We start from the raw sequence: 20,815 nt of genomic DNA on the forward strand, positions 1-20,815 counted from the left end.
CACTTGGGCGGGCATTGTTGAGCACTTACTGTGTACTAGGCCCTGTGCCACCAATTGAGGCGACTCGATGAACATTCCACTCTTATTGAATTGTCTATGTCAGCCCAGCAAACTACGGCTCTTGAGCCGTGCTTGGCATGCTGCTTATTTCTGTATGGTCTACAAGTTAAGAATGGATTTAACATTTTCAAATGGTTTAAAGAAATCAAAATAAGAATATATCATGACACATCAAAGTTACATGAGATTCAAATTTTAGTGGAACACAGACACAGCCGTTCATCTGTGTGTCATCTACAGCTGCTTTCCTAGGTACAATAGCAGAGTGGAGTAGTTGCAATAAAGACCATATGGATGGCAAAACTGAGAATATTTACTATCTGATCATTTACGGAAAAAGTTTGCTCGCCCTTGATCTAGGTGATTCAACTTTTCTCTTCCCAGCTCCTTTATTATTCAAATACTTCTTTTCAACTCTCTGTTTTACTGTATTTGTATTAGAAGTAAAATTACCCACATTTTACACATGAGAAACTGAGAGGTTCAGAAAATTAAGTTAGTGCTGTTACTTTGTAGTAGCAGTAATGGCAAGTTGTCATAGAATATTTTTCCTCAGTTCCATTATACAAATACAGTGAGACCATGGATCATTTATATATTTTTATGTTTCGTTAGCCAAGGAAAATCCTGGCCTTAGAGTACTTTATCAATAAGTTATTTGTTGATTGATTGGAATAGCTTATATTAAGACAGTTTTGGTTGTCCTCAGGAATCAATTCCAATGGATTTTAAACATTGCTCCATTTTCCAGAAAGTTCCCTTGGTTCTGACAAAGTCTCTTTTTCCCCTACTTTTTTCCTCCTATGGTAAGATCAGTTAATATGGAAATGTGCCTTGATATTAGCAGCCTTAAATGTCATGTGGCAGACTGTAACCTTTCATATTTTCTGATACTGTTGTTGACATTGGTCAGAGTGGTTTATCAACCAAATTACTCATTATATGAATCAACATTTATTGTGTGTGCGTCTATCACTTGTTGTGTGCCTGCCATTGTGTTGCATGTGGGGAACACAATGGTGATTACATGGAATAGGTCATTGGCTTAATTTGAGTAGTAGCAGAAAGAAGGTTCTCTTAGCTACAAAAGCCTCCTTTATAATTGGATTTATCCCTTTGGTTAATGAAGTACTGTTTTAAATACAGATCTTTCTTCAGGGTTAATACATTAGATTGCTATTAGTCACTCACATTTTATTAAACATTAGTTTGAGGCCTCAGTGACAGCTAATGGATTAGCTGCCTTGAGGGAATAACAGTTTTGATGGATGGTGAGGGAAGGGGAGATGACTTTGGAGCCAGTGCATTGCCAAGGAGAGGCCAGTTTGGGTATGGTCAGGGAGCAAGTGGTATGAACACCCCCAGGACCTGCTAGATGTTGGGAGGAATGGATACAGGATACAGAAAGGAGAGGGAGGCAGAAACCAGTATGGCAAATATGAAAGGCAACCTTTTTCTTTGATCTTTTCTAGAATTAGCTTTCATAGTGTTGCTTGTGTCCATTTTCTAAGGTGTGTGAACAGTGGCCCTCAAAGGAGTCCCCAGACTTTTTTGGAAGTGTGAATAGTCTGGGTTCTCCTGGCTCATGCATAGAGTTTGGCTTTGCTTGGAAAATCTTCCACCATGCTCCAAGAATCTCACGGGCACATCTGTCTCTGTGTTGACTACCGGCTTGCTTCACCAGCCTTTCTCTCTCCCCACTTTGCATGGCCCTCTGAAACTGGACCTCTAATTAAAGAGAGTGACAGTCTTCCTCAGGGGAGTTCAGGCATTTGGTTAAGAGTGTGATCTGGTCTGGCCTTACCTGAAGGACCCTCTAAATAAGCACACAACAATTACTCTAAATCCCTGGAAGAAGTCACGTTTCTACTTTCTGTGTGTAACCTGCAGTTAGCATTTATTCATCGTCTACTCAGGACCAAGGCATAAAAAAGTGCTTTACAGGATGTGTCATTCTGAATCCTTGCAGACAGCCCTCTGAATTAGGCCCTATATTTTTCTCAGACTGCATCTGAGGAAAAGGAGAGCATATTAGGGTTACATTCAGCTGTAGCTAATGGAAAACATGGTATACCATGCCTTAAACAAATAAGGGGTTTACTTTCCTTATGTCATGGAGGAGAAAGGTAGGAAGTTCAGGGCTGATATGCTGGGCTTCAGATGCCATCAACCCGTCATTCCATTATCTTTAGCATGTAGATCTTCTTCACGTTTCATGCCTTGTGATTACAAGATGGCTGCTCTACTTCTGGCATTGAATTGGCATTATAGGAAAGAAGAGGAAAAGCTAAAGCAGTGGTTCTCACTTCAGGGCAGTTTTTCCCCTAGGGAATTTTTGGAAATAACTGGAGACAATTTCGGTTGTCCAGACTTGGGGTTGGGTGTTTACACTGGCATCTAGTGCATAGAAGAAGCTGACAACACTGCTAAACATCCTACAGTCTACTGGACACCTTCCACAACAATTATCTGGCTCAAAAATGTCAATAGAGCTGAGATCTAGAAACCCTGGACCAAAGGAAGAAAACACAAACCAGCCAAATCTGTCCTTTTTAAAAATGGACTCCTGGAAGTGGAACACGGCCATTAGCCAGAATCTCATTCCATAGCCAATTCTAGCTGCAAAGGAAGCTAGGTGATACAGCTATTTTTTTGTTTGTTCTTTTGTCATCCTGAACAGAATTGGAGTCTGATACTAAGGGAAGGAAAGTAGAATGGATATTCAGTAGACAACAGGGAGTACTTGCTTCTGAAAAGTAAGAACTCTGCACAAGGTCACAGAGGTGGTGAAGATCAGCAGTGGCTTGAGCCTACTCCATTGAGGAAGGACGTTTGGTTGTCACATGCAGCAGTCCCTTTCCAGAACTTTGTCTGAATAAGGAATGCAAATGCATGCAGTGGTTACAGAAAATTCTGGAGTTTTTGATCAGTCACAATCAGCCTAGGAAATATTCCTTGTCGAACATAATATGCAGTCTGTTACCTATTTATACCACCGTTCTCTCAGTATTTGCATTGGGACTTGCCTTTCCTTCTTGTCTGTGTCGCCAACCCATGGGGTAACTAATTTCAGGCCTGTCTCACCATACTTTGCCCTTGAGCAAGTCATCAAGCTGTTGGTATTCATTTATCTCATTCATGAAAAGTAAAAAGGTGATGTAATCACTGTTTGCCTTAAAGTGTGTATCAGAGTTCATGCGGGAACATGAATGCCCTTCAAAGTGTATCAAGGAAGAAGATGTATAATACAGGGAATTGGAGGCTTCTGCAACTGTTGGGAAGGCTGGAGAGCAAAGGCCACAATCTCTCAGTGAACTGCTGCCCTCACACAGAAGGGGTCTTCTCAGGAGACTGCCTGGAAGCTGCTGGCACAGCGCTCCCTCTGCCATCCGCAGATGGCTCTGTGTCTGCCCATAGCTCCCAATGAAGTGAATAAATAGTGTCTCCTTCCACCTTTGCAATGTCCTATAAGTTGTTCTCGTTGACAGATTCTAACGTGGAGCCATGCCCCATGGGATTTCTGGAGATGGACTTCTGAAGCTTCTCGGAGAAGAATGTAGAATGGGGCGGGGTGGGATGATGTGGAACTGACAACAGACTGTCTGACAGAGGGACCATTGGAGTTTGAATGGAGGCATACATAAAGGGCACATTTTGGAAAGAAGAGCACTCTGTTCAGCTGTTGGCAATGTTGCTACTAGTCTTATTATCTTATTCTATCTATATATCCTTGGGAGATGAATTACAGATTCTTTGTAGCTCTCTTCTGGCTCTCTTCAAGTCCTGGTATTGATAAATAAATAATAAAAAAGGTTTCAATGACCTGCATGTACAGTGTAGAAGGTAATATATTCTGTGAAGCTCCATAGTGCAGTGGGGGTCCCTGAACGCGAGGTTTGAAAAACAATGCATAATTCATCAGCATGCTCCAGGAAGACCAGTGTTCAGAAAACGATTGTGGATGACCCAGCTTATATATCTCTTCACTTTTGGGGAAACTATCTGGAGCTCTTTATTTGCTCAATGTTACACAAGTGACTAGTGGCGAGCTCATAAAATGCAACAAGGACTTAAATGCAATGAGGGAAACACTACTACAACAGTCTTGAAACAAGGGAATTTATAGGCATAGGAGGCATTGTGTGGCGTTGGGGGAGAGTTGTAACCTCTAGTTATCTGTTCTCTAGATCACATCAGGCTTTCAGTGTAACTCACAGGTTTTTGAAGGCGGAATTTGATCTGTGCTATATTTGAGGCTGGAACGACAAAATCCATTATGACTGTGTCCTATGGCACTTGTAAAATCCTTTCTGAGTCTTTGAGTTTCAAGTTTCTACTGATATTTAATATTTGAATTATCTCAAGGAAGATAAGGAAAATGTATTATGTTATTCTGTTTATTTCTTCGGTGAGGAAAATTGAAAGGGACTAAAGGTAAAAAACTCATTAGCAAGAGCAATATGCAAAGGTCATTGGTTTTGCTGTGCTCAAATAAAACCAGTGTGTTTGGAGTTGCCTGGTGTCTAGTGTTGGGTCTTCTGGAGACAAAGCTGGAGATGAGGATTTGGGTGCAAGTGATTTAGGATTTATTCTGCAAGTGCTCCCAAGAGAAATCAGCAAAGGAATAGGGGAAGCCAGCCAGAGAAGGGTGAGAGACAGCCAAGGGTGTGATTTTAGGGGAAGTCTCAAACAGCCTGATTGTTCAGGGGAACTCTGGAGTGCAAATTAGACCTCACAGTTTGTCCCAAATTGAGGCAAAATAGCGGGGCTTTCCTACTCCTGCTACAGCCAGGCATTGGCTGAAGGCTGCTGGGGTAGGTGGGGGGTGGGGATGGGATCCGAAGGTAGATGAACTTCCAGGAAAGAACTGTTTGAGTACAGGCCAGGGGCTCCAGTAGCCCTAGGGCAGGCCTTCTAAGATCTGATGTGCTGGCCATGAAAAGAAAAAGAACATTAGATGCTGGGGAGGGATGCGGAGAAGCAATAAAAGGGATCCCAGGGGGATCTGGGTAAATCCCTAATTTCACTTTGAGTAAGCCACTCTTTGGTTTTTATGAAATCTAGAATCTGGGGAGAGGAGAGAGACATATTTTCACATGGGATTGTAAAGTTTCTCTAGAGCAAGAGTTGGCAAACCTTTTCTACAAAGGGCTGGATAGTAAATGTTTGAGGTTTTGTGGGCCACAGAGTTTCTGTTCCAGCTACTCAACTCTGCCTCCGTAGTGCAAAAGCAGCCACAGATTATGTGTAAATGAGTGGGTGTGGTTGTGTTCCAATAAAACTTTATAAAAACAGATGGAGGTCGGGTGGGGAAGAGAGGGGACACTAGATTTGGCCCATAGTTTGCCAGTCCCTAATATGCAAGTTCCTTGTATGGGCCCAAGGTGATTTTTCTTCTATTCATTCTCTTTATGCTGCAGAACACAGGGAGTAATTAGTACGTCTATCAAAGGGATGGTTGTGACCCATCTTACGTTAGTTTGGACCCTCTACCTCCAATCTTTCTGGCATTCTGGCCAGCATCATTCTCAGTGTTGCATGGTAATCTTGCTGAAGGGTGATTCCTCTTGTTTTACTCCTGGTAAAAATATTTAGTTCTCTCCTATCTATTGACTTTTTAAAAAAAAATGTTTTATTTACTTTTGAGAGAGAAAGAGAGACAGAGCTTGAGCAGGGGAGGGGCAGAGAGAGAGAGAGAGGGAGAGAGAGAATCCCAAACAGGCTCCCTGACGTAGGGCTCGAACTCACGAACCGTGAGATTGTGAACTGAGCCAAAGTCCGACACCTCACCAACCGAGTCACCTAGGCGCCCCTGTCGTCTCCTGTCTATAAAATAAAATACAGACTCTTCACATGGCATTCAGGAATCCCTGTGAACTGGCCCAAACCAGTTTTCCTGCATTGGTTACTGCTCTCCCCTCCTAGTACTTTCTAGTCCAGCTACAGCAAGCTACGCCCCCCTCTCTGTGCCATGATCTTCTTTCCTGGGCCCTGTCTTTGCCCCTTTTGTTTGCTCTCCTGGAATGTTCTTCATCTCACTTCTGCATTTTGAAGTCCCAACCATTCTCTAAGGATCAGTTTGGTCACCTACATTAAACCTTTTTCCCATGAGGAATTAGTCTCTGCTCTGGACTTTGATAACAATATTTTCTTTGTTTTAAAACCTGTATTTTATTCTTACTATATATTTGTTTGTTACATTCACTGTACTGTTAACGTATTGAGGGTAGGGACTGAATTAAAAAAAGTAGATTTTTTTTTTCTGCATTTCACAGTGGGTTGTATATAGTGTAGTAGATACTCAGTAAAGAGAGTTTTCAGATGAAAGTTGCATTCCTACGTTGTGTGATTATTAATGATTTGAGTGCTGAGACTCTGACATCATTTTTTTCTTTCATTTTTATAGGCAAGAGCTGTTTTGGCAAAAGTTGGCTATCCTGAGTTTATAATGAATGATACTTATGTTAATGAAGACCTCAAAGCAGTAAGTGCTAAATATACTGTATTTTTGTTTTTTTGGCAAGTTTTACTGGCCTTGTGCCTTTCAACTAACCCAAGTCCCAAGCACTTAAACCGGGTAGTGCCAGAAAGCACCAACTTTTGATTCATTCCTTGGCTAGATATGAGCCTTAATATGCCAGGCGTATCACAAGATTTAGAGCAGATTCAAATTAAAGGAAGTGTCAGAAAGAATTCATAGCTGAGTGGGTACCATAAAGCAAATGGACCTGGATTCGGTCTAATTTGATCATAAAGGAAAGAATTAAGCAAATTGAGTATTTTACAATTAGTGGGCATGTTCTAATGTAAAATGCATGATGTTTGTTGTTAAACATTCTTTATGTGCTTCACTCCTATTAAATGACGAGTAATAAATCTGCCTGCTGGGAGTTAACTTCATTAAACTTCATGAGTGTTTTGGCAGATTAAGTGCACATACATATGACTCCATAATTTATTGTGAGTTGGACTATATATTTGCAGTAAGCTATTGATGGAGGAATAGTAATAATTCTTTTATTTTCTGATATTTTGGGACATGTATTTTCCAGTAGATATATTCACCACAGGGCTTTCTAATCACAACCAGTGTTACTTCCTTTCCTATAAATGGTTCTGATAAAGAACTTTTCTTCCTCACAAAACCCCCTATTTTTACCACTTAACTAGATTTTCTTGAAAAAGTAGTTTTTTAGTTTGTTAAGTAAGTAAGGTTCTGAGGTACAGGTCTTTCCTGAAATTGTAGTTTGACAAGTCACATATCTAGAAGAAGTCCTAGCTTTGTAGATGAACATCAGACTTTTATAAGCTTATTCAGAAGTGAGAGAAAGCTTTAATGATAAAGTTTCCCCATTGGGCTCCAAGATGTGGCCTTCCAAAGCATATTGATCCAGTTGCTATGCAGGAAAATACATATTCTTCAGCCTGTCTTATACATTGTTTTGATGCTGAATGGTCTCACTATTACTATGATAATTAAAAATATTGCTCCACCTGACACATTCCTGTACATTATATTTTAAGCTCCACAGTGATCCTATGAAGTAGATGGTGTTTATCCCCATTTTGCAGAAAAGGACATAGGGCCTTAAAGATGTTCAGTGATTTCCTCAGTGTTCTATGGGGAATCCGAGCCTGGACTGACATCTGGGCCCAGAAAGCTCTGCAAGGTCCTGGTCAGGCACCTGCACTGGAGGAAGAGTTGTGGGTTTGAAGAATCAATGGGAGGTCCTTCCCAGAGCTGGTTGGGAAGGGGGAAGAATATGGGGGGGGGTGTCATATTGTCTAGGGGTTAAGAGCACAGGCCTTGGAGTGATTCTGCCTTTTCTACTTATTAGTTGTTTGATCTTGTGCAGCTTCGGTTAGCTTCCCTTTGGTTATTGGCTGTGGGTTTGCAAGCTTCTCAGAAACTTCCTGGGGTAATCCGAAACCAGGCCCCATGCTCAGCGGGTGGGGAGTGAAGGAAGAGGCAGGCCACTCCAGGTTGGTAGGTGGTAGTTTAATAAGCCAAGGGGCTTACATACTAGGGCAGCAAGACGAGTGCATCCCTGCACCTGCTCACCAAATCTTAAAAGTTTATATAGAGGCTATAACTAGGTTCAGTCATGTATACTGTGTAGGTGTTCTCAACACCTCATCACTATCTCAAGGCCGTGTCCTTGGAGCCGCCTCTGGGAGCGGGGAAAGGCAAGTGGAACTCACATTCCAAGGACAAGTATACAAATGTAAAAGCACCTTGCATAATGTTCTGCTGCATAAGTAGGTTCCCTGTGAGGGGTAGCTATTACTTTGTGGGTCAGAATGAGAACTGTCACTGCTGGGACGAGCATCACCAGGGCACAAAACTCCTTAGGAAGAGAGCCTGAGTGAGACTGGCAACTATTCCAAGTCAAAGATGTAGATGAGACGGTGTGAGAGGCATTTTGGTGTAGTGGTTAGGAACGCAGGCCCTGGAATCAAAGTGCCTGGAGTTAAATCCCTGGTCTGCCATTTACTAGCTGTGTGGCCTAGGGTAGCTTATATAACCTCTCTGTGCCTCAGATTGCTCATATTAAAATGGCGATGACAGTAATAATCCCTCCCTTACACGGCTGCTGTGAAGATCAGGTAAGTTAACATATTTAGAATATTTAAAACCTACCCTGGCACACAGTAAGCACAATATAAGTGTTAGTTAGGACATCTTTAATATGTAGTTATGATAGGTTATTTTGGTGTGGAAAATTCATTATGAATTGACTCGTGCGGTATCCAGGTGCCTCAAATTGATTTAAAAGGCTATACAGATGGAACAATCTCAAGCTTTAAGCAAATAAGATAGCATCAAGGGCCCACTGTCCATATTGAGTTGATCAACTTTTGTTGGCAGTCTGCTGTTGTCTAAGGTGAGTGCCCAAAATGTAAGTACTCACCGAATGCAGTGAGTGCTTGCACTGAATCCAGATGCCAAACAGGATGCACTGTTCGGTATGTTTCCTTGTTTCTCTAGGGTCTGAACTGAAGCCATTAGACACCAAGATGTTAAGCGCTTTTGTCAAGAAACGGCTTTCGTCTGACTCATTCCTGGAGTAGACACAGTTGAACTCAAGAGATGCTAACAGTTTAAAAAATGGGCAGTGAGAAAACATCCAGATAGTGAAATAAAAATACGTCTGTGTTCAGAAATGGATAGAAGAAATGAATAACCCCCAACCTGAAACTAGGTAAAGGATGCTAGATGTGATAGTAATAGTGTCACCGAGGTAATAGCTGGCGTACAGTGAGGCTGTGTTTTCAGGTCTGGGAAACATGTAGGTAAGGGCTACTCTAGGGCCTGTGAGAAATTTTTGGTAATACAAGCTCTGAGTGTTGAGAGGCTGTTGGAAATGAAAAACAGCTTACTTCATTTGACGCAAGCAAAGATACGATTCATCAGGCAGAAAGGCAAAAGGAAAGAGCATAGGGATTAGGTAATGGATCTGATGAAGGTCAAGGAGAAAGGTTGAAGTCTGAAGTTGGGCTCATGTGGAGGTAAGAGCAAATGGAAAAGAACTTAGAGGCAAATGTAAAGAATTAGAGGAAAAAAATTTTTCCCTCTGTGAGTTGACAAGGTAAACTGAGATACCCAGCAAAGTATTTCTGAACACCGCTCATAATTTAGTCTTTGCAAAGAGCAGGAGATGCCCTTTGTGTGAATCCTGAGTAGCATGCGGGAAAACCTACTAGTTAGCTTAAACATGTAGGTGTAGGTCCATTTTCAAATTAGCCTCACAAAGTGTTCTTTCATTGATCCTTGATGAAAACAGACTCAAGAGCAAGTTGGCGTCAGTTGTGGAAGGGTTGGTGCATTAGCCTATTAGCCAGGAAAGCCACAACCACACTAGGCATTTCAGAGTGAGGGGAATTAATAGGAAGAGGGGCTGAAGATTCTTCCAGCATCATCATAAGAAACAGGAGAGAGAATGAAAGAGAACAAACACAGCAGCTTTTCACCTCCTGCCACCTGCTGATTTCCCCCAGTGCCTCCTATTGGCAGTAAGCCAACTGGCACTCGGGCCTGGGAAATAGAGTTTTCAGATTCCCAGCCCCAGCATTATAGAACAGAATAAGCTGAGACACAGTAGGTAAATAGTCGGCCCCACTAGGCGTTTCACTCATTCTTGTGAAAGCCAATGGAGAATTAGAGTAAGGGCTAAAGTCAGAGTCCCAGCTGGCCTCTATTTACTTAGGAGAATTGGATCTAGGTAATTTTTTCAGAGGAGATCAGTGTTTCTGGTGAGTGATAAACACATACATACATAAACATATAAACACACATATAGAGATATACAGATGTGTGAACCCACACAATATTCTCTGGGGGGTGGGTCTTGGTCTTTTCTAGCCAGTGGCGTGTGTGTGTGTGTGTGTGTGTGTGTGTGTGTGTGTGTGTGTGTTTGCCAGTGACAGAGAGTGCTGCTGCTGCTATGCAAGAGTGAGGTGATATTTAGGTGACATGCTCCAGAAAAACAGGGTGTAAATAATTCTATACAGTAGGTAAAGAAACAAAACATTGTCCTGAGTTCTTCCAAGTTACCTCTGGCCACCATGGCCCTGAAGAACCAAGAATTGCCACTGGAGGGCAGTGCCCTGGTGTCTGCCAACCTTCCAGCTAGCCTTCCTTAACTCCCACACACTGGCCTCCATCTTGAGTATTCCCCTGGCAAGAGCAGGCCATGACCTCCTCTTCCCCCCAGTGGAGGCTACAGGGTATCTGGTTCCATGTGGTTCCTGGCTGATGTGCTAGCTGGCGATCCTGAGAGTCACCCATATGTGGCTGCTTTTGGGAACTCCATCATCCACAGTATACCATATATGTAAGTTCAACATTTTGAACATTATCTCTATGTATGTATGTACGTATGTATACACACATAACACTTATGGACAAAGCCATCTAAATGCAGCAATCTTGCATATTACTGTGCCATAACTAAGGGAAAATGTAAGTATGAAATCTGAATTTCGTTAAGGTTTTAGAAAATTCTATGGATGCCTAACATAAAACCTTTCTTACAGACACTTGGATATATCTGAATATCTTTACATGGATTTAACTTAAGTGTTGTAGAATCTGTACATCCTATTGGCTTGTGTAGTGTCTTATCAACATGTACTTATCCTACAGGGAAGCTGATCACATTTCCTTGTTCTGCCCTTCCTACATGTTCCTCACCCTTGAGGTGTGGTAATAGCTTTATCTCTTTATCCCTTAAGTCTGTGATACTTGATGCTTGGCATCCAGGATAGGATTTCCCAGAAGAGAAATTCACATTCCCCTGAATTTTCGCATCTGGATGGCTGTTCCTAGGAAATGACATGAGAGCCCCAAATAGTTTCCCAAAGATCACTCAGTTGAAAAGTCAGATGTAATTGATTGAAAATCATTATCAGCTTGACCTATGTTTTCACCAGTAACAAGAGGATTTTGAAACAATTAGTGTCCCTTTCAGAGTTTAAACATTATTTTTGAAGAGTATAGGTGGTTTTACAATGTTTATGTGCATTCGTTGTTGTTGCTGCTATTTCTGCAAGTGAAAATTTCCCAGTGGTTGCTGGGTTTCATAGTTTTTTTCCCTTTCATTCAAGGGCCTCCTGAAATATTTGAAATTATCAAAGTATTATCACATGGTAGAAAATTTGGGAAATAGAGAAAAGGAATGAAAAAGCACCCATGATATTGGTACTGGCACATAATAATGCGTACTTCTGTTTCAGTGTGTTGTTTTCTTTCTAGTTTTGTATTGCTGAAATTGATGCTTACAAATAATTTTGTATACTGACCTTTACCATGACTTATTCTCTTGTCCTGGTCTTCCAGAGCCTTAACTAGCATTATTTTCACAGCTGTATGATAAGTAAACTGTCATAATGTATTTACTCACTGCTTCTCCTCCCACCTTTAGTTCTTACAGTCCCCTCCTCCTTCCCTGTACTGTTTCTGTTGAATCACCGGCATTCTTATTGAGACCAATGAAAGTAACATTGAAGTAGGAGCCTAATGATTTGAACCATGTGGCCTTGCCAAGTTCCATAATCTCTTCAGCTCTTTTCCCATCCATCATTTGGGAATAACATGCTGGCCCTTCTGTCTCCCCAAACACTTAACTTGTGTCACAGAGAAAAGTAAAATTTTGTCCCATTACCTGTGTTTTCCATTAAATAAATGGACTAGAGTGATTAAACTAGGGTAAGAAATCACAAAATTCTGTTTAATAATACTATTTTAAAATTGTCCTTCTAAATATACATAAGCCATGGACATATTGTAGTTACTTGCCTCTGAGTTTTGTTCCCTATGATTATTTTTATGGCAGTGGTAGGACCTTATTTATTTAAAAGTATTTTTAGACTTCGGCCTGTTCTTTTTAAGGAAATTTTTGGATGGTTTTCTGTTTAATGTCTATAGAACAACCTGAATATTAAGGCTTTTTTTTTTTAATGGAACAGGAAAGTATCATGATTAGCAAACTCTTCTAAAAGTAACAACCGATCCCACAGATATTACTGAAAAGTTACTATTTTTGAACGAAATTCCTTTGAGAGAATTTCCCAGAAAGTGTTGAGAAACCCAAGAATGTATCTGAATTTTTCATCAGTTACAATCACATTCTGAAAGTTCTGGCAGAGCTATCTTGGGAACAAAAGCTAAAAAAGGCTAAGGGTTGAACAGCAGACGCATCTTTTAACTATATGACTCGGGAATGCATTAGGATTGTTAGTTAAGGTTGCCTCCTAAAACAGGGAGCTTACTCTGTGTCTTCTGAGACTTTGAGTATAAATTTCTTCTATTTTTAAATACAAACAATTATAAGATTTTATTTTGAAGCATCTCAAACATTGGAAAAGTATGTAAAATCAAATTTTGAACACATCAGCTTTAATAAATATTAAACATGGCTACATTAGCTTTGTAATGCACATATACATTTGAAATGAATAAAATAGATACCATGGAAATTCTTTCTGTAATCCACCTTGACCTAATGATGCCCTTTCTTCTTACCTACCTCTTCCCTAGATATAAACTCTATCTGGATTTCAGTGTTTATCACTCCCATGCATTTCTTTATGCTTTTGCTACATAGGTATGTATCCATAAGCAACATATAGTATTGGTTTACATGTTTTAAAACTTTAAATTAGCTCATACATGCAGCTTGCCTTATTCACTCAGCATTGCTTTTGAGATTATTTCATGTTCATGCATACATGCCACTCTTTTTAATAAAAGTGCCATGTTGCTTTCTATTATGTGACTGCACCACAGTTTATCAGCCACTTCACTAAGAGGCTTGATGGAGGGACAGCTTAAAGTCGTATCTTTATAATTGGTTGGTCAAGTAGAACAGCAAAGGTGCCAGGAATTGATACTTTCATTCCTGCATTTCTCCCTGTGCCTTCAGTTGTTTTGCTCCTTCCTTTATATTTTGGCCTGACCCCTGGAAAGGTCAAGATGAATCATTAACAGAGATACTCTACAGACATAATGAGTATCTACTGTATGTTAGGGAAGAGAGCCAGACATTGGCCAACGAATAGGTGACTGTCAAATCTATAACCATCAAGTTGTGTGTGCATGTGTGTATATTTATAATGTAATGCCTGTGGGTTTCATATACTTGAGTTTGCTGTATTTTAATTTTTGCTTTTAAAATCATATGGTTTAAATACACAAAAAATATAGCCGATAAGAATTTGATTACTGTTGGTTATTTGCTTATTCAAACATGTCTTTTTCTTATTTGTCCCAGTAATATATTTAATTAATTAAAAGCTTATTTATTTATTTATTTTGAGAGAGAGAGAGAGAGAGAGAGAGCAAGCAGGGTAGGGGCAGAGAGAGGGGAAAGAATATTAATCCGGCTTCGCACTGTCGGCACAGAACCCGATGCAGGGCTTGAACTCATGAACCACAAGATAGTGACCTGAGCTGAAACCAAGAGTTGGATGCTCAAACGACTGAGCCACCCAGGTGCCCCACCCCAGTAATACATTTTAAAACCAAAGTATTAGATGTTACTACAAACCATTGCTTTTACTGTTATACAGATATTATTTAATAATATTTAGGTTAAGTACTGCTAGTTTTGTAGAGAGTGGCTATAGAATTGAAATTGTTTGCCATTCTCCTTCCAAAAAAAGATAAGGAACTCAAGAATCCTTGATGTCTGTTTCCCAATTGTAATGTACAAATTGTTGTGAGACATCAGCTTCCTGTTTTTCTATGTAAGCTGAATCTAGGATTTGCCTCTATAATGTCATTAGTTTTTGGTGACCAGAGAATGTTTTTGTGTGGTAATAGACAAATATCTGTTAATAATGGAATTATCCTAGTGGCTCCATTGTGCTCAGGATGGGAAATAAGTCCCTGAATCACTTGGATTTTTTTTTTCCTTCATGAACAAATGCTGATTACAGTAAATTGGATTTTAACATTTGACTAAATCATCATCTATAAGCTAAATGAAGTTTTTTAGCTGACTAAACTGAATATTATTAGAAGAACCTACATTACAAGTAAATAACGTACCCATTTTAGAAAAGATGAAGGACTCAGGTGAGCCAAGAAATTTCAAACCTAGGATAATAGGTTCTGTAAAGGTTAAAGTAGATTTTTCAATTATAAAGCAAGTGAAACGCATCATAAATTATTGCAGCTTATCTTGTTTTTTACTGCGATCCAGAAACCATTGTATCGATTTCGGGGCTTTTTATTTGAAAGGAAAATCACTGAGATGAAATTTCATGGCTTTGTGGATACTGGGCTAACTGGTGGAGGTGATGTGAGGAGTGCTGCCTCTCCGTTGGCAGAGCCCTCTTTTATCTGCACTTTGAACAATGATGGTTGTGGTTTGTTTTATTCAGATCAAGTTTTCAGAATCCGACTACTTTGGCAATGTCCTGCAAACCCGCAAGTATTTAGCACAGTCTGATTTCTTCTGGCTGAGAAAAGCGGTTCCAAAAACAGAGTGAGTAAAAAAAAATTAAAAAATAAAAGAAGGTGAAAGAGATAAATATGTGGTGGGAAGTGAAGTCCCTTTAGGTCAAATTTTGTAATTTCCTCTAGTCAGAGTAGCTGGCTGTCCAGTTACCTTGGTTTGGCAAAATGTGTGTTAGGTGTTGATAAGTCTTATTTGTGATATTATATGAATCAGTTCTTAATTCTAATTATGGCATCAAAACATACTGCAGGAATGCTTATTAGGGTACAAACGTGTGAATCATTTCTAGATGTACTTATAAATATATGTATATTGAAAACAAATTGCTCTAGAATTTCACACTCAGGCAGAAACTTTTGAAGATCTTAAAAAAGAACAAATACTTACAAACTATAGGTACAAATGTAGAAGTAATTGTATACTTATGAAGTTAACTAGAAGATTTTGTTGAAGCAGTAAGTGTCACAGAACTGATGGCTGTATAATTTTTCTCCAATAGCAGTTATAATTTATTCCCCTTCCTCCCAGCTGCCTGTAGGAACTTTCCCTATAGGTAGGCAGTTTCCCTAGGAACTTTTGGGGCCAAGGCCAGCCATGATTTCCTTCCCTAGCAACATGTGTATGATGCTAATGATGGCATCTAACCATTATTATGTTGACAATGTGCCAGGAAGTGTTTTACATGTTAGAATTAATTTTATCCTCTTGTCATTTCTGTGAGGTGTACGTACTATTTATTATCCCCACTTATCAAATAAGAGGCTTACAATTAAGAAATCTTCACTTGAGGTTTAGATCACTTTTTTTAATTGAAATACACTTGACACAGTGTTCCCTGTAAGGTTTAGGTTACTGTTGGTTCTGCCTGCTGGTACTTTAGATACTGTTCTGCTGGTGCCCACTTCTCCACTGTTTTTCTCCCTGTGCTGCAGACTGCATAATTTCTGTTGATCTGTCTTCAAATTCATGGATTGTTTCTTCTGCATTTTCAAATTTGCTTTTGACTCATGTAACAAATTTTTCATTTTGGTGATTGTACTTTGCAAGTTCAGAATTGCCATTTGGTTGTTTTTTAGTTTCTCTTTGTTGTGATTTTCTGTTTGTTCAGTCACTGTTATATTTACCATTAATTCTTTGAATATAATTTAATTTTGTAGGCTAATTTGTAATGGCTGCTTTCAAGTCTGCTAAACCCAACATCTGGCCTTGCTCAGTTTTTATTGACTGCATTTTTTTTAACACTTTTCTCTCTTTGTATAGCATAATTTTTTGTCATTGAAAATGACATTTTGGATACTACATTGTAACAACTATGGATTCTGATTAATTTTTCTGAGGCTTAAAAAAAGATAACTTTCCTTGACTTAGATTGCAGAATCTATCTCCTTATACAGTAGGCGGCCATGGAGGTCTCTTCTCATCTTTTAAATTCTTACGTTTATTTTTGAGCCTCATTTCCTAGAGGTTGTCCCTGTGCCTGCACAGCTTAGCGCTCTGCCAGGGATTGGGGTAGACCTTGTGCTCAAACATCTGGAATAGGGAGGGCTTCTGTCCTCTACCAGTTGATCTGTGTATGGGCTGGGAGTACATTTCTCAGTTAGCCTTGGAGTTCACTTTCCACTGGGCTCGCTTGAATCTTTCCTGTATGTGTGTCTAGGGTCCCAGGCCGCCAGGGGTGTACAGAGATCTTACCTCACCCTTCTATGAGTATTTTATTTCTAAGATCTCCCTTTTAAATTTCTGGCTTGGGGTTGCCTGGGTGGGTCAGTTGGTTAAGCATCTGACTCTTGATTTTGGCTCAGGTCATGATCTCATGGTCTGTTAGATCGAGCCCTGTGTCGGCCTGTGTGCTGACAGTGCAGAGCCTGCTTGGGATTCTCTCTCTCCCTCTCTCTGTGCCCCTCCCCCCTCAAGTGTTCGCTCTCTCTCTCTCTCTCTCTCTCTCTCAAAATAAATAAATAAATATTAAAAAAATTCCTGGCTCTCCTGTCAGTCTTCCCAATGGGAACTGTAACTTCAGGCTGGCAGAGCCGTGGGCATCCTTTCATTTGTTTTCTACCAAGTTTGCCACTTTTAGCTGACAAAGCTGCAGGTTTTCACCTCCACCTCCAACTGAGTCCACCCCCTGTGGCAACAAAGCTGCTGATTTGCCAGCCGCCCTACCTGTCCTGATAGAACAGAGTTCTCACTGACCATGCTGGGAAGGGCAGGAGCAGTCCCTGGCAAGAAGGCCACAGACTCCTGTTCTACTTACTTCCAAGCTCTAGCACTTTTTCATAATTAAACATTTTTCAGTTTGTTGTTTGGATTTGATGATCAATTCCCAGAGCCCTAAAATGGTTGTTTGTTGGCCATTGTGTCCAGTTTTATACTTGATTTTTGTGGAAGGAATTTGCTGACTATTTCATATCATCATAGCTGGAAGCCTGGTTTCCATGGCCCACTTTTTTTTTTTATGGCCTACTTTTTAACCTTGGCTGATATTCTGGTCTCTGGATATTTGACTGGCTGTTTTTATGCTCTCTGGGTCTCTTGTTACTCTCCCTTTCAACTCCCTGCTCTTTTCTAGACTGTAGAAACTTGAGGCTCTGTACCAGCCCTTGGCTTAAGCTGTGAATACTAGCTGTCCCTCTTACCCATGGCTCCCAATCTACCTATCTCTGCCCTCTGCCCTTCTGGCCTTCCTACAGCATCCACCCACAAAGTTAGTTCAAAGTGCTCACTTTAAGGAGTAGGCCTAAAGCTGAACCATTGCTCTACCCATCCCTGACTCCAGTCAAAAGAACATAGGTTAGAAGGTTTTCAGACTTCTTTGGAAATGACAGGCAACTGCTTTCAAGCCATGTGCTCCAGTGTCCTTGGTTCTCTCCTCTCATCACAGTGTCTCTCAGCCCGTCTCTCCTGCTTCATTCCTAACCTCAATCAGTCAATTGAAATTTTAGATGTAAAAGAAAAACGAAATTTTAGATTTAGGGTTCTAGAGATAGCTCCTTGAATCTGACAACCTCAGCAAATGTTTTCCAGTATCCGGATGAGCATCTCCATGTAGTATGGTAGTCACAGATCTGTGTGAATCATCCTGCTCTTTCAGATCGGTTCAGACTCTTCTTGCAGTTTGTGGATAATTCAAGATATTTTTGTCACCAGTATTTTCCTGAATTTTTGGCGTTTGTGCTTCTCCGTATTAGAGATACTGTCAGGTTAATTCAGTTTCAAAATGTCATTATGCTTTTGGGTGTGTGACAAGGCCTGTGCTGCTAATTGAAAACCTCCTAAATGTGTCCTTTTTACCATCATCCTAAAATACTGATGGACTTTCAGATCCAAAGGGTCTTGTCTATTTTTCATATTTCATTCATGCCTTGGAAAAATGCTGGCTGACTTTGTGGGCTTAGGCAAACCGCATGATTCTGTGTAGTTTTCTTCTCTGTCAGCAAAAAACAAGTACCTCTTTCACAAGGACATTAAATTGGTTAATGTTTCTGGAAAAGTTATGCACGAATGAAAATCCATGCAATAGTACTAATTCTTGCTTCCTCAAACTATGTGTCTATTTCAGGGAAAGTAACATTAAGAAATTGAAGGTCCTCTTTGTGTGGTAAAGGGATAGGATAGTCCATTTTTTAGAAGAAATTTTGGGCTGCTCCTTTTCAGGCATTGTAGGGAATTGTAGCTTCATGACACCCAGTGGCTTTAATCGACATCTTTTAGTTTTGAAAATTGATGAGTTAATCTAGTGGGAGTGATTCTGGAGTAGCTCCACTACACTAGTTTACTTTGAATAGCACGTCATGATTATATTTCCACAAAGCCCTGAAATAACATTTTGCTTCTTTGTGGGTATAGGAGATAAATACCCTTTATCTTTCATTCTCATGGAATCCATTTTAGCCGAACTAATGTGCATTAAGAAGTTTCTAACGCAATGGGAAATGTCAGCAAGAATGGAGTTAATTGGGTGGTCATCCCTGAAGGTACATATTGAGGGGTTGGTTCTCAGAATTGTCACTTCATCAGCTCACTTAAAAATAGAGGATTTACTCTACTGCTTGGCTTGAGTCAAAAGTAATTTTTTCCCTTAGGATCACCTTTCTTTGACAGAAATGGCTTTAAGTCAGCTTCCCTATTAACTCACTCTCACTCTGCTGTGACCAGACATGTCTGGAATTTCTTTCTCTATCTTTTCAAAAAATAGGTAAAAATAGATCAAATATCTATACAAATTATGATTTTTCCCAGAATTTTTGTTTGTAAAAGCATTCTCTATAGCATGGAATGGGAAGGATATAATCTACAGGATATTAGAAATAAAGTAATAAATATTCTATGGTTTGACCATTCCCTATTCCTTTGACTATCTTTAAGAGCTGATAGGTAAAATGTAAAACTTTAGCCTGATGTATATCTATTTTTATATGGTTCAAAAAATCAGAGTACCAATGTCCTTGTCTTTAAACAACTGTATTTCATTATTACACTCCTTTTGTGTATTCCATTGTCCAGTATAATTTCATCCCCTTATATTTTTCTTTTGAAATTTATACGAGACCTCTTCCCACCTTGTCCACTAAATCCTTCCCCAAACACAGTCAGCAGGAACACCCTAAAGTCATGGTAAGAAGAATTTAAAGCACTTGAATGACACTTTTCATTTATTCAAGTAGATGTATATATAGCAATAAATTCATTTCAATAGGTGTAATGATCTTCTGATCAGCACATGCCACTGGGACAATGGTCTTAGCCCATAAAGAGCTTAACATCTTGTTGGGAGACAAGTTGTGTTAACATATATGCTTTCAGGGCCCAATCAGTTAACAGATGGTGATGTAGACAAATGTAAACTGATGGGGGGCGGTGGGGACCATGGAGAACTAGTCATTGTACACCTCATTTAAAGGAGTTCCAGTTCAGTCCTTTTAAAAACCGTTGTGATGGGCAGACAAAACATTTTCATGAGAAAAGTCAACCCATTGGTTACAACTTCATCTACGGACAACACTTGTCAGTGTTTCAGTTATCTATCTCCTGCAGTCTAACAAACCACTCCACTAGGCTCAGCGGGGTGCTTGTTGTTTATGAGCTTTCATGTAATTGCAGTCAGAGAGTGGCTGGAGCTGGAGTCATGGGGGAGGGGTCTTCTTTCATGTCTAATGGCTAATGATGGCTGTTGGCTGCCTCTGGCTTTGCATACTGGGCTTCTTTATAGCGTGCTGATTGAGCAAGAAGCTCCAAAGAGCAGGTTCCTGAGAAAGAGAGGAGGAAGGAACCCTGTGTGCACACTAGGGGGAGGTTGTATTACCCTTAATTGCCTGGCATAGGCAGTCCCGTGGTGTCATTTCCATTGCATTTTATGTTTTAAAACCAAGTCAACAAGGCCAGCCCATAATCCAGAGGAGAGGAATGTAGACTCCACTTCTTAATGGGAGGAGCACAAAAAAAATTGCAAACACATGTTAAAATCAGAATAGGTAGCCTTATACTAGAGAATGGTAAAACTAAATATATAATACACTTGGATATAATCAGGGAGATATACAGAATATTTAATGGCTGGTTTGGCATGGGCAGTGACCAATAAGAAGCAGCAGTAGCGCCCACAAGTGGTAAGATCTACTGGTGCAGCCACTAAATATCAGCTCTGGGTACAATCAAGGCTCCAAACATACTTTACAGACAGCACCAGCTCTGGGAGTTCAGGAAAGGTGAAATCGTGGGCCTGAAATAAGAGGTTGTAGGTACTCTTGCTGAAGCTTCAGAGGCCCCATCAGGCCCTGTCTGATTGTTTGATC

At 40.1% G+C, this 20,815-nt stretch overlaps 1 protein-coding gene across 2 annotated transcripts in view; it reads left to right on the forward strand.

The window, feature by feature from the left end:
* The window catches only part of PHEX (phosphate regulating endopeptidase homolog X-linked), a 226,497-nt gene that overhangs the window by 150,050 nt on the left and 55,632 nt on the right, over positions 1-20,815 (forward strand). For both annotated transcript variants that reach the window (XM_045471829.1, XM_045471830.1), the window contains 2 exons: positions 6,467-6,544; positions 14,947-15,050. In XM_045471829.1, coding sequence (XP_045327785.1) covers positions 6,467-6,544; positions 14,947-15,050 — 182 coding nt within the window. The remainder of the gene's footprint in view (positions 1-6,466; positions 6,545-14,946; positions 15,051-20,815) is intronic.

Source organism: Leopardus geoffroyi, chromosome X, assembly GCF_018350155.1.
Source record: "Leopardus geoffroyi isolate Oge1 chromosome X, O.geoffroyi_Oge1_pat1.0, whole genome shotgun sequence".
In the NCBI taxonomy this organism is placed as follows: Eukaryota; Metazoa; Chordata; class Mammalia; order Carnivora; family Felidae; genus Leopardus; species Leopardus geoffroyi.